The following is an 11,679-nucleotide window of genomic DNA, read 5'->3' on the forward strand; positions in this document are numbered from 1 at the left end:
GCTTAACAACCTGGATACGGCGCTCACGCACACTATCAAAACAAACGTTTGGTAATGTGTGTGAACTCCGTGTAAAAGGGGTGTCAAACTAAAAAGTGACCCGTTCGTTTGACAACAGTTGGTGTCAAACCAACGGGGTTTGAGTGTATTGGTTAGGGTGTGGCCAGGGCCCCGGCGATGGCCTGATATGAGCTACCGAACAACATTGGCAAAATGGCGTCGTTTGTTTACAAACATGAGATTGTTTGTGGACGAACCGAACAATTTACTTTTTTTTGTAAATAATTCTATAACCATTGTGAAATAAAATTAAGTCTTACAAAACAGACAAAATTTCGTTAAATTCCAGCCCAGAATTTGTTTTATTATTATTTTTCAAATTAAACCTCTTTTTTCGCGATTCTGATCAAGATTGCACATCAAATCATCGTGCCTTCAGTGTATCTTTAGTTTTCACATCGATTCACTATAGATTCGTGTTTAAATTTTAAAATTTAGCATAAATTGAAATATGTTGCAAAATTTCCAGCTTCAGTAATGTGCAACAATTTCCACATCACCCATGCGGGAAACCGATAATGGGGTAATTCATGCGTTCCAAACTGTCAAAATTCCAAAACGTCATTGCCAATCTTCGGTTCGCTGCTTTTGTTCGTGTTTGAAGTTTCGGGCCGAGACTCTGGATGTGGCATTTTCTCAAAAATGCATTGCATTTAGTTACCCATCATTGAATCACCCCTCATCCGAAGTAAAATACCACTCAGCTCTATACATTTCGCAAAACGTCATCTGTCAAATCTTCTAAATCCGTCATTTATTTGGTGCGTTCCCGAAAGCCGCAGACATTTAGATTTTTGGTGAGTAAAATCAATTTCTCTAGCTTTAATACTTATTTCAAATAACTCGAATTGTTGTATTCCGTTCCAGCCTTTCCTCTCGTCAATCCGCGACAAAAAGCATCCCAAAATGACTGCCTGGAGAGCTGCTGGTTTGAAGTGAGTATTGAGCCTTTGCGACGTTGTTTTTCTTTCTCCTTACGTAACCCCTCTCGTCGGTCGGTTACGTTCCGGCGGCCATTAACCGATTTTTTTTGTCCGCTTCGATTCCAGCTACATCAACTACTCCAACATTGCCGCTAATCTGCTGCGCCGGGCGCTTAAGTCCGAGCTCCGGGAGCAGGCCGCCCGCCGTGATGTCACTTCCATCAAGTTTACCAAATGGGCCAACGGCAAGCCCGAAAGTAAGTTTTGAGACGAATCACGGGCCGGGTTTTTTTCTTCTAGGTTTTCAGAGTCGGTTGATGGGTCCGTTGCAAACTATTTAGTAACTTAATTTCACTTTCCTACAGATGAAAAGTAAATCTTTTCTTTAATGTGACATTGAACCTTGTCGGAAGGTTTAGTTGGTTTGCAGTTTCTTACGGGGAATTGTAAGTTCCGGGTGTGCTTCTCTGTTTGTGTGCACGCGCCCGATGTAATGCTGCTGTTTTTCCGCAAACATATTTCGGCCATGTCCCTCCAATAATAAAATAACAATCAAAATTGATACCAAAATGTGTGCAAGAAACACTAATATGAACAGTTTTTTCCAGTAGTAATTAAAACATGTGCAAATATCCTGTTTGAACAGTGCATATCTAAACTTGCTAGAATTCGTTCCCTAATTTCGCTCTTTTCCCTGTTTTTTGCAGAGGTTGCCGCAAACTAAGTCCGGATTTCTGAATTAAAGTTCACGAAATAAAACAGAGTTCAGTAATATGGAAAGGTAAACAACATTTATTTTTTAAGACAAATTATTCGAAAGAAAGCCATTGCTCCAACATCGCGAATTTTAGGAGAAAACAAAAGTAGTTTGTTTGTGTATTAGGCTAATCGTTTTGGTCCTTCGCCAACCCTCGTGTTAATGATGTATTTCAACTGATTTTGTCCATTCGCACAAAACTGCTCATCCGCCGCTGGCAATTGCGAAACTTCAACCGAAATTCCCTTGATGTACTCTGGACTTCCCAACGCATCATTGGGAAACACTTTGTTCACAGTGGCCAACACTTCCGGCACGTCCTTTTCCAGCAGATAAAGGCATGCGTTGGGACCAGCGTCAAACGTGTACGCCACTCGAATGTCGTTCTTCAAATCGTTGAACCGGTGCACCAGATTTACAATCGCGTGCGAAATGTCGTTCATGTAAACGCACGGCGGAAACGTGTCCAAACAGACGGCGTGAAACTGGTTACTGTCCTGCATCGTGATTTTGCCAAACGTTTCAAAATCCTTCCCCTTGAGCGCCTCAACCAGCCGGGCTGTGTGCTCGGGAACGCACCTCTCCGCACGATACTTCAGCAGTTTGGAGGTTTTCACACTGGTCGACATTCCACCCGTAGAGCTGGTCTTTTTGCGCATGTCGTTCACCACCAGAACGATGATGCGCATCTCGGGCCAAAAGTCGGCCGGCGTCAGCTGAACCGCAATCGAATCGCTTCCGTCCGGCAACTCTCCCTTGCGCCACTGCACAAAGCCCGAGTACAGACTGCGACAGGCTGAGCCGCTGCCCTGGCGCGCGATTGACGAAATCTCCTGGTCCTCGATGCCGTACAGGCAGGCCAGAGTGTACACTGGAATTGAACGATCGTTGATTTCTGATCTGGAGATCACTGTTTGACTAACTTACCGAAGCAAGCATACCCGGAGGCGCTCGAGGCCAGCCCGGCGGCCGTCGGGAAGTTGTTCTCCGTGGTGACTTTGATGTTCCACTTTAGAATGTCCTTCCGGCACTTGTTGGCGGCATCGGCCTTTTTGCGCACTGAAATCGAATGAAATAGAACAGAGTGGCGCTGACGATAAAAATTGATAAAAAGTTCGTGAGAAGGATCGAGCCAACAAAAAAAAAACAGCAAAAAAAACTGGCAAAGGTTAAGAAGGTAATCACTCCTGTGGAGACCCCAAGTACCTGATCTGGATCGTTAAAGGGGGGGATCAGATCTAAAAAACAACCAACGCTTTCAAAGTGGCTCGTATAAGAAAAAGTGAGAAAAGCAACGAAGACGCTTAAAAGTTGTGAAAGAATGTATGACTCTTTCGGAGTCGAGTAACGAGTTTGCAGAGAATTTTGAAAAAAAAAAATTTTTTGGTATGTACATCTTCGTTTTACGATCGGCTTTTAAATACAAAAAAAACTATTTTGCCTTCTCAAATTCATAACAATCTAATTAAAACAATGCCAACCTAATTATATACGTAGTAAGGTGTTCCTTTTGTAATTTTTGGAGCAACATTTGAAAAAGGCGGTTCGACATTACTCTTACGGCCTTCCGTCCCATTTAAACGCGTGTAATGAAAGGCCGTAAGAGCAAAGCATAAATTCTAATTTTATGTTTTATATGATGTAGCTTTGTTGAATTAATGTGCAAATTCGGTCACAAAAAAATTGAATTTAAACTCCGAGTTACTCTTTATTATTCCAAGAACTTGAAATTCACGTCCGTGTTAGGGAAGCACATTTTGATAGAACATTACGAAGTGCTCCGAATTGGGTTTTAAGCGGTATACGCACATCGGAAGGAACCGGTCAAGAAAAATTTTCAATGGGCAGCAGCGGCAGCGAAAACAAGCCAGAGAGGGTGAAGAAAAGCCCCAAGAAAACGATCCCTGCTGCTGCTGTTCGTAAAGCTGTTTCTTACCCCTTTCCTTTTGATCTCCATACTAGCCTTTAAACAGGAAAGCGGGGAAAGAGGCAGCATCAAATTTAATTTAGCCAAAAACATAAGTCATGCGCAGAAACATTTGTGCATCTTGTGAAATTTTGTTAAACTAAAAAACCCCGAACAGATGCTTTGAATCGATTTTGGAAATTACCTTCGTTTCCCGGATATCGCAATAAACATACAATAGTAACTTATAAAACAACAAAAAACACTTTTGACATAGAACAATTTTTCATCAAAATGATCATCCAATCTTTTGACACGTCACTCAAATTGTTGGAAAACGAGGAAAATTTGCTGTCGATCCATCGTTTTGTTAGCTAACCGTTTGAAAGGTGTTTTAAAACCTACGACCTCGAGTCTGTCTTTCACGTTTAGACTGCGCGATCAAGCGTATGAGCCAAACTTCAACTCAAAATATATGCCCGGTTTCCCCCATTACCTTCTTCCAAGCACCGGATCAACCGTGGATTTTCGAACGATTCCTCTTTCCCGTTCAGCACAATCTTGTTCTCGGTCAGGCTTTCGCTGGTGGTGATGGTCGTTTTTGTGCACAACTAGAAAAGAATACATTTACATAAATTCATATTCCCTCAAATTTTCAAGCTTCTTTCAGAATTCTTCCTTACATGATCAGTTGAGAGCGTGGCACTGACGGAGTCGTTTAGTGGTAAAATCAGATCCTCATCACGTTTGCCCCCTTAGTTTCAAGCAAGAGAAAAGAGAAAGTTTTGTTAGCCCATCTTCAAAATGTATCAATTTCCCAACTATACTCACAGTACTTTATTACCGCAATGTTTACCGGTGCTATGCAGGTTACAGACAACATCTCAATTCAGTCACTATCGTCGATTAGTAAGAATCTTACAGAAAATTACGTGGCAGGAGAAAACACCGTGGGTTCTCTTGTGCGTTGATTCCAAATTTGCTGCTGTTTTGCTGAACCACCCGTGGCAGACTGACACACTGATGCTTATGCGTAATGTTTACCATCCGGAACACTCCTCTCCTTTAGCTCTCTTGTTTCTCTCGCAGCTCTTCTTCATTCATTCATCGTTGCTTTCTCTCCGATGTCATGTGCCGGTTGATTGGTGTTGGACTGTTGTAGCACAGACAAACAGACGGGACACTCGAGTGTCGGACCATCGTCCTTCAAAAACGGTTATTTCAAATGCAATTTTGTTTCGGCATCCACTCACCCGGCGCTGATGGCGCTGCTGTCGTGACAGCTCACCCGTCTTTTCTCAGTGTGTGTGATGCTTGTTTTTGTTTTTAAGTTGAGCGTGAGCACGTGCGAGGCAGCAAATGAGAACACAAAAATTTATGGAATTCAGGAAATCTAACGGTGAATCACAATCCAGGCTTTGCAGGAAAAGGTTGGGGCAGCCTTGGCCATAGCTTCTTGCCCCAATATTAACCCGGTAGGCCTGTTCAACTGCCTGCCGATGTCGAGGCCGCTGCTAAGCGCCCGCTACTGCGGAGGAGTCATCTCATTCGGAGCAACCTGCTTATTCTTCGTGGACTGCTGCTCAGATTGCTGCTGCTGGTCGTCCTTTTGGCCTTTTGGCGATGTTGCGCCACTCAATTTTTTTTCCACAGTTCAGTTTCTGTGGTTCTGTTTCGATATAAATTTAACGGCAGCATTTTTTGGCCTTGCTTTTGTTGTTTGGCGCAACTTAACTGCGCCGTGGACACGTTCCCCGCGGATGTTTCCAAACCTGGGAGAGGAGGAATCTTCGACAGAACTTGGAAGCAACGGGGAGGACCAGTGGTTTGATCTCTATCGTTGCGGTTGTAGTGCGTCGTGCCCAAGGTCGTGCCGCATGATTTGGCTCATGAGGTTCTGCCATTGGAAACGGAACTGATTCACCGTCATCTTCGACGTTGATTTTTATTTTTTGCATCGGGTACTGACGATCAGCAGCAACAAAATTATGTCGGTCAGCTGTTGATGTTTACAATCGTTAAGGCTTGATTGTCTCACTCATACACTGACATGACACATGACAGTAATGGATTTGTATTGGTATGTTTGGGCTGCGCTTCAGCATCCGCTCACCAGGCAGCGCTGGCGTCGCCGTGGTTTGGTGGGGTTGATTAAGGACGATGGATTTCAAAAATAATTTGTATGGAGAGTCACGTCTGTTTGTCTGTGCCAGTAGTGTCCCAACCAATAGAGCTATCTAAGCCTGATCTCACACACACTAGCACACCATTTGTTTTGCTGGCCGGTACAAAATTTAACCTCACTTTTTTCGTGTACGTACACGCAATACATGCGCACGTAGATAACTCTATGATTTTTGGGACTCTAAACAGTCCTGGTACGACGGACCTCTGGCGAGACAGGGGGCTGGTGATGGCTACACGCACCCGCCGTAAAACTGTAGTGCAGAGAGCTCCAGATGCGAGCCGAAACTCGGGACGTGGAACTGCAGGTCTCTCAACTTCGATGGGAGCGACCGCATTCTTTACAACGGGTCGCGGGTCCGCGGGCTCGAAGTCGTGGCGCTGCAGGAGGTGTGCTGGACGGGGAAGGACCACCGAGAATTCGGTGGGTATACTATGTATTGGAGCGGCGGTGATACACTCGAGCTGGGGACAGCTTTTATCGTGCTGGGTGAAATGGCGAAGCGCGTGACAGAATGTGCCGGTTGAGAATCAAGGGCCGATTCTTCAACCTGGGCATCATCAACGTGCACAGCCCGCACATGGGAAGCGACGCCGATGACAAGGATGCTTTCTACGAGCTTCTTGACCGCGAGTACAGGAAGTGCCCAAAAACGACGCCAAGATTGTCATCGGCGACTTAAACGCTCAATTCGGCCAGGAGGAGGAGTTTAGACCGGTTATTGGGAGGTTCAGCGCCCACCAGCACACTATGGGGTATCAGGCGGCCATAAATCAAGATTATATATATTCAGAAAGGTAATTGATTCAACTTTTCAATAACATTGAACAAAGCATGCTTTTACAGGCTTAAAAAATTACTAAAAATACAAAAAGATGGATTTTTATTCAAAATTTAGTTTTTTTTTTAACTTTGTTAATAAAGTACTTTTTTGTGTGCATTTGAGCGATCTGAAAATTTCCCAGCTTAAAATTTGAATCATGTCCTAACTTGTCTCCAAATTTCAAAGTGCACAAATGTGCACTTTTTGAGTTATGCCATTTTAAACATTTTTATTCATGCAAAAAAAAATGATTTCGCGTATACTCTTGGTTAAAACTTTAACTTAACTTAAAAGTAGAGAGCCTGGATCTTATTAGAGAACGGACATCTCAAACCAAAAGTACCAATCGAAGCACGAGAACTGTCAAACGGAGGTACCAATCGAGCAAAATCCTTTGTCTTATGCTCGATTGGTACCTCCGTTTGACAGTTCTCGTGCTTCGATTGGTACTTTTGGCACAGACAAACAGACGTGACTCTCCATACAAATTATTTTTGAAATCCATCGTCCTTAATCAACCCCACCAAACCACGGCGACGCCAGCGCTGCCTGGTGAGCTGATGCCGAAGCGCAGCCCAAACATACCAATACAAATCCATTACTGTCATGTGTCATGTCAGTGTATGAGTGAGACAATCAAGCCTTAACGATTGTAAACATCAACAGCTGACCGACATAATTTTGTTGATGCTGATCGTCAGTACCCGATGCAAAAAATAAAAATCAACGTCGAAGATGACGGTGAATCAGTTCCGTTTCCAATGGCAGAACCTCATGAGCCAAATCATGCGGCAGCAACGACGCACTACAACCGCAACGATAGAGATCAAACCACTGGTCCTCCCCGTTGCTTCCAAGTTCTGTCGAAGATTCCTCCTCTCCCAGGTTTGGAAACATCCGCGGGGAACGTGTCCACGGCGCAGTTAAGTTGCGCCAAACAACAAAAGCAAGGCCAAAAAATGCTGCCGTTAAATTTATATCGAAACAGAACCACAGAAACTGAACTGTGGAAAAAAAATTGAGTGGCGCAACATCGCCAAAAGGCCAAAAGGACGACCAGCAGCAGCAATCTGAGCAGCAGTCCACGAAGGATAAGCAGGTTGCTCCGAATGAGATGACTCCTCCGCAGTAGCGGGCGCTTAGCAGCGGCCTCGACATCGGCAGGCAGTTGAACAGGCCTACCGGGTTAATATTGGGGCAAGAAGCTATGGCCAAGGCTGCCCCAACCTTTTCCTGCAAAGCCTGGATTGTGATTCACCGTTAGATTTCCTGAATTCCATAAATTTTTGTGTTCTCATTTGCTGCCTCGCACGTGCTCACGCTCAACTTAAAAACAAAAACAAGCATCACACACACTGAGAAAAGACGGGTGAGCTGTCACGACAGCAGCGCCATCAGCGCCGGGTGAGTGGATGCCGAAACAAAATTGCATTTGAAATAACCGTTTTGAAGGACGATGGTCCGACACTCGAGTGTCCCGTCTGTTTGTCTGTGCTTTTGGTTTGAGATGTCCGTTCTCTAATAAGATCCAGGCTCTCTACTTAAAAGCACATTATTTACCTGCGGAGGCAGAAATAAAGTACATGAAGATATTCATGACTTTTGGTACTTAGGTATGTTTTATAAAATTAGAAATACCTATCACAGACAAACAGACGGGACACTCGAGTGCCGGACCATTGTCCTTCAAAAACGGTTATTTCAAATGCAATTTTATTTCGGCATTCACTCACCCGGCGCTGATGGCGCTGCTGTCGTGACAGCTCACCGGTTTTTCTCAGTGTGTGTGATGCGTGTTTGTTTTTAAGTTGAGCGTGAGCACGTGCGAGGCAGCAAATGAGAACACAAAAATTTATGGAATTCAGGAAATCTAACGGTGAATCACAATCCAGGCTTTGAAGAAAAGGTTGGGGCAGCCTTGGCCATAGCCTCTTGCCCCAATATTAACCCAGTAGGCCTGTTCAACTGCCTGCCGATGTCGAGGCTGCTGCTGAAGCGCCCGCTACTGCGGAGGAGTCATCTCATTCGGAGCAACCTGCTTATCCTTCGTGGACTGCTGCTCAGATTGCTGCTGCTGGTCGTCCTTTTGGCCTTTTGGCGATGTTGCGCCACTCAATCTTTTTTCCACAGTTCAGTTTCTGTGGTTCTGTTTCGATATAAATTTAACGGCAGCATTTTTTGGAACTTTTGCCTTGCTTTTGTTGTTTGGCGCAACTTAACTGCGCCGTGGACACGTTCTCCGCGGATGTTTCCAAACCTGGGGGAGGAGGAATCTTCGACAGAACTTGGAAGCAACGGGGAGGACCAGTGGTTTGATCTCTATCGTTGCGGTTTTAGTGCGTCGTTGCTGGTGCTGCCGCATGATTTGGCTCATGAGGTTCTGCCATTGGAAACGGAAGTGATTCTCCGTCATCTTCGACGTTAATTTTTATTTTTTGCATCGGGTACTGACGATCAGCATCAACAAAATTATGTCGGTCAGCTGTTGATGTTTACAATCGTTAAGGCTTGATTGTCTCACGCATACACTGACATGACACATGACAGAAATGGATTTGTATTGGTATGTTTGGGCTGCGCTTCGGCATCAGCTCACCAGGCAGCGCTGGTGTCGCCGTGATTTGGTGGGGTTGATTAAGGACGATGGATTTCAAAAATAATTTGTATGGAGAGTCACGTCTGTTTGTCTGTGTACCTATGCTAAGTATTATACAGAAACAATTCTTCGAATATTCATATCAGTTAGTTGTTGTGTTCTTTTGAAAATATGGATAATAATACCGTAGTGTCCCTATACGATGTAACGAAGCACTATTCTGAAAACGTCCTTTTTACATCGGTATTCGACCTACTTCAAGTGCCCCAAAACTAAAAGTAAATGAAATTTTGTCTCACTTTCGAGAAAAAAACGAAAATTAGTGTAAGAGGTCACGGTGACTCTTACGGCTTTTTGAAAACTCACCCGAGATTTGTAAGAATTACAACATTACAGAACCATCTTATGATCAACTCAGGGGAAAACTACGCATGTTGTTCTGTAGCTTCAAAACGAGTTATACAAAAGCCCATAGAAGAAGTTCATATGTTGAGTCATCTAACAACAATTGGTTACATAGCGAGTTTGATTTAGCAGAATTTATCGAGGAAAACGTGAATTTCAACGAAAAAACGCGGACGAGAACCCATACAATGCTCCATAAACCGTCTAAAATTCTAAAACACCGCAAACATCGTTTTTTATTTGGTGGAGTGGAGGGGGGAGATTTTAACTCAAGAGGAAGGGGGGGTTGAAAGTAAACCAGAAACTATAACATAGCATAAGCCGCCATTCAGTGCATCAAATAAACAGAGGAAGAATTTATCCCGCCCGTGTGGATCAATCGGACCGCGCACTGGACTCACAATCCAGAGGTCGCCGGTTCGAATCCCGCGGCGGGCGCTCTAAAATTCTTTGTGTAAATATGGGTATTCGGCGCCGTCGCTCCGTGCCATACTTTCATACACTTAGGAGCCCAGGGCGGCGAAGTCCTTCTTCCAGCCCTATACAAGTACACCTGGAGATCACCAAATGACACGGAGACATAATCGACGTCAGAACCTACCGTGGCGCGGTCACGACTCGGACCACTACCTGGTGATGACAATGCTGTGCCAACGCCTGTCTGAGGTCAACAAGATCCGGTACCGTCGCCCGCAGCGGTATAATCAGGAGCGGCTCAATGATCCTGAGGTCGGTACTCAGTACGCGCGGGAACTCGAAGCTGCGTTGCCTGATGAGGGTGAGCTCGCCGAACCCCTCTGGAGGCCTGCTGGAGCCACATGGAAGCAGCCATCAACGCAGCGGCATCGAGCGCCATCGGGTACGTGGACCGAGTTTGACGGAACGGCTGGTTCGACGAGGAATGTCAGGCGATTTGGGACGAGAAGAATGCAGCGCGGGGCAAGTGGCTACTGCGCAACACCCAGGGGAACAAGAAGACAACAAACCCATCTCTTTCGGGAAAAGAAGCGCCGCCTGGAAGAGTTGGAGTTCCAGGATATGGAGCAGCTGTATCGCTCCAACGAAACGCGTAAGTTCTACAAGAAACTCAGTCAATCCCGGACTGGCTTCATGCCGCGAGCCGAAATGTGCCGGGATAAGGACGGAGGAATCTTGACGGACGAGCGTGAGGTGATCGAAAGGTGGAAGCAGCACTTCGACGAGCACCTGAACGGCCCAGAGGCGGAGTACCAGGGCGACGAGGGTAACGACGTCAGCGGTATAGTGGACGGCGAGGACGAGCCAGCACCCACGATAAGGGAAGTTAAGGATGCCATCAAGAAGCTGAAGAACAACAAAGCAGCGGGTAAGGATGGTATCGGTGCTGAACTCATCAAGATGGGCCCGGACAAGCTGGCGGCCTGTCTACACCGGCTGATAGTCAAGGTCTGGGACACAGAACAGCTACCGGAGGAGTGGAATGAGGGAGTAATATGCCCGATCTACAAGAAGGGGGACAAGTTGGAATGTGAGAACTATCGAGCCATCACTATTCTCAACGCGGCCTACAAAGTGCTGTCTCGGATCATCTTCTGCCGTCTGTCGGAGCGAGCAAAGTATTTTGTTGGGACGTACCAAGCCGGTTTTGTGGAGGGGAAATCGACGACGGACCAAATCTTTTTGCTACGCCAAATCCTCCAAAAATGTCGCGAATACCAGACCCCGACGCACCATCTGAATTACAACATTACAGAACCATCTTATGATCAACTCAGGGGAAAACTACGCATGTTGTTCTGTAGCTTCAAAACGAGTTATACAAAAGCCCATAGAAGAAGTTCATATGTTGAGTCATCTAACAACAATTGGTTACATAGCGAGTTTGATTTAGCAGAATTTATCGAGGAAAACGTGAATTTCAACGAAAAAACGCGGACGAGAACCCATACAATGCTCCATAAACCGTCTAAAATTCTAAAACACCGCAAACATCGTTTTTTATTTGGTGGAGTGGAGGGGGGAGATTTTAACTCAAGAGGAAGGGG

The 11,679-nt window shown here is 45.3% G+C and overlaps 2 protein-coding genes across 3 annotated transcripts; one reads left to right on the forward strand and one right to left on the reverse strand.

Annotated features, from left to right (window-relative positions):
• The first annotated feature begins 764 nt into the window (after nt 1–764).
• On the forward strand, nt 765–1,774 carry LOC120418094 (protein stunted-like). Of its 2 annotated transcripts, XR_005605554.2 has the most exons (5): nt 765–857; nt 928–995; nt 1,110–1,240; nt 1,349–1,429; nt 1,691–1,774. XR_005605554.2 is itself a non-coding variant. In XM_039580362.2 (4 exons), exons 2-4 carry the CDS (start codon nt 967–969, stop codon nt 1,705–1,707), a joined length of 177 nt encoding a protein of 58 aa, XP_039436296.1. In that variant the 5' UTR covers nt 765–857; nt 928–966; the 3' UTR covers nt 1,708–1,774. The 2 variants fall into 2 exon arrangements, 1 of the variants encoding a protein (XP_039436296.1); XM_039580362.2 differs by lacking the exon at nt 1,349–1,429.
• Nucleotides 1,753–5,129, reverse strand: LOC120418093 (diphosphomevalonate decarboxylase-like). The gene is made up of 5 exons (XM_039580361.2): nt 4,478–5,129; nt 4,330–4,400; nt 4,143–4,257; nt 2,668–2,799; nt 1,753–2,611 (listed from the first exon to the last, which is right to left on the reverse strand). Exons 1-5 carry the CDS (start codon nt 4,527–4,529, stop codon nt 1,863–1,865), a joined length of 1,119 nt encoding a protein of 372 aa, XP_039436295.1. The 5' UTR covers nt 4,530–5,129; the 3' UTR covers nt 1,753–1,862.
• Between the last annotated feature and the right edge of the window lie 6,550 nt (nt 5,130–11,679).

Source organism: Culex pipiens, chromosome 1 (assembly GCF_016801865.2).
Source record: "Culex pipiens pallens isolate TS chromosome 1, TS_CPP_V2, whole genome shotgun sequence".
Taxonomy (NCBI): Eukaryota; Metazoa; Arthropoda; class Insecta; order Diptera; family Culicidae; genus Culex; species Culex pipiens.

Excerpts from the sequence above, each read along its gene's own strand:
- LOC120418094 (XM_039580362.2), top strand. The coding sequence starts at position 967 with ATGACTGCCTGGAGAGCTGCTGGTTTGAA. Across the intron at positions 996-1,109 it reads TGGAGAGCTGCTGGTTTGAA|CTACATCAACTACTCCAACA; the intron begins GTGAGTATTGAG and ends CTTCGATTCCAG.
- LOC120418093 (XM_039580361.2), bottom strand. The coding sequence starts at position 4,529 with ATGTTGTCTGTAACCTGCATAGCACCGGTAAACATTGCGGTAATAAAG. Across the intron at positions 4,401-4,477 it reads CATTGCGGTAATAAAGTACT|GGGGCAAACGTGATGAGGAT; the intron begins GTGAGTATAGTT and ends CTTGAAACTAAG. Across the intron at positions 2,800-4,142 it reads GATCCGGTGCTTGGAAGAAG|TGCGCAAAAAGGCCGATGCC; the intron begins GTAATGGGGGAA and ends ATTCGATTTCAG.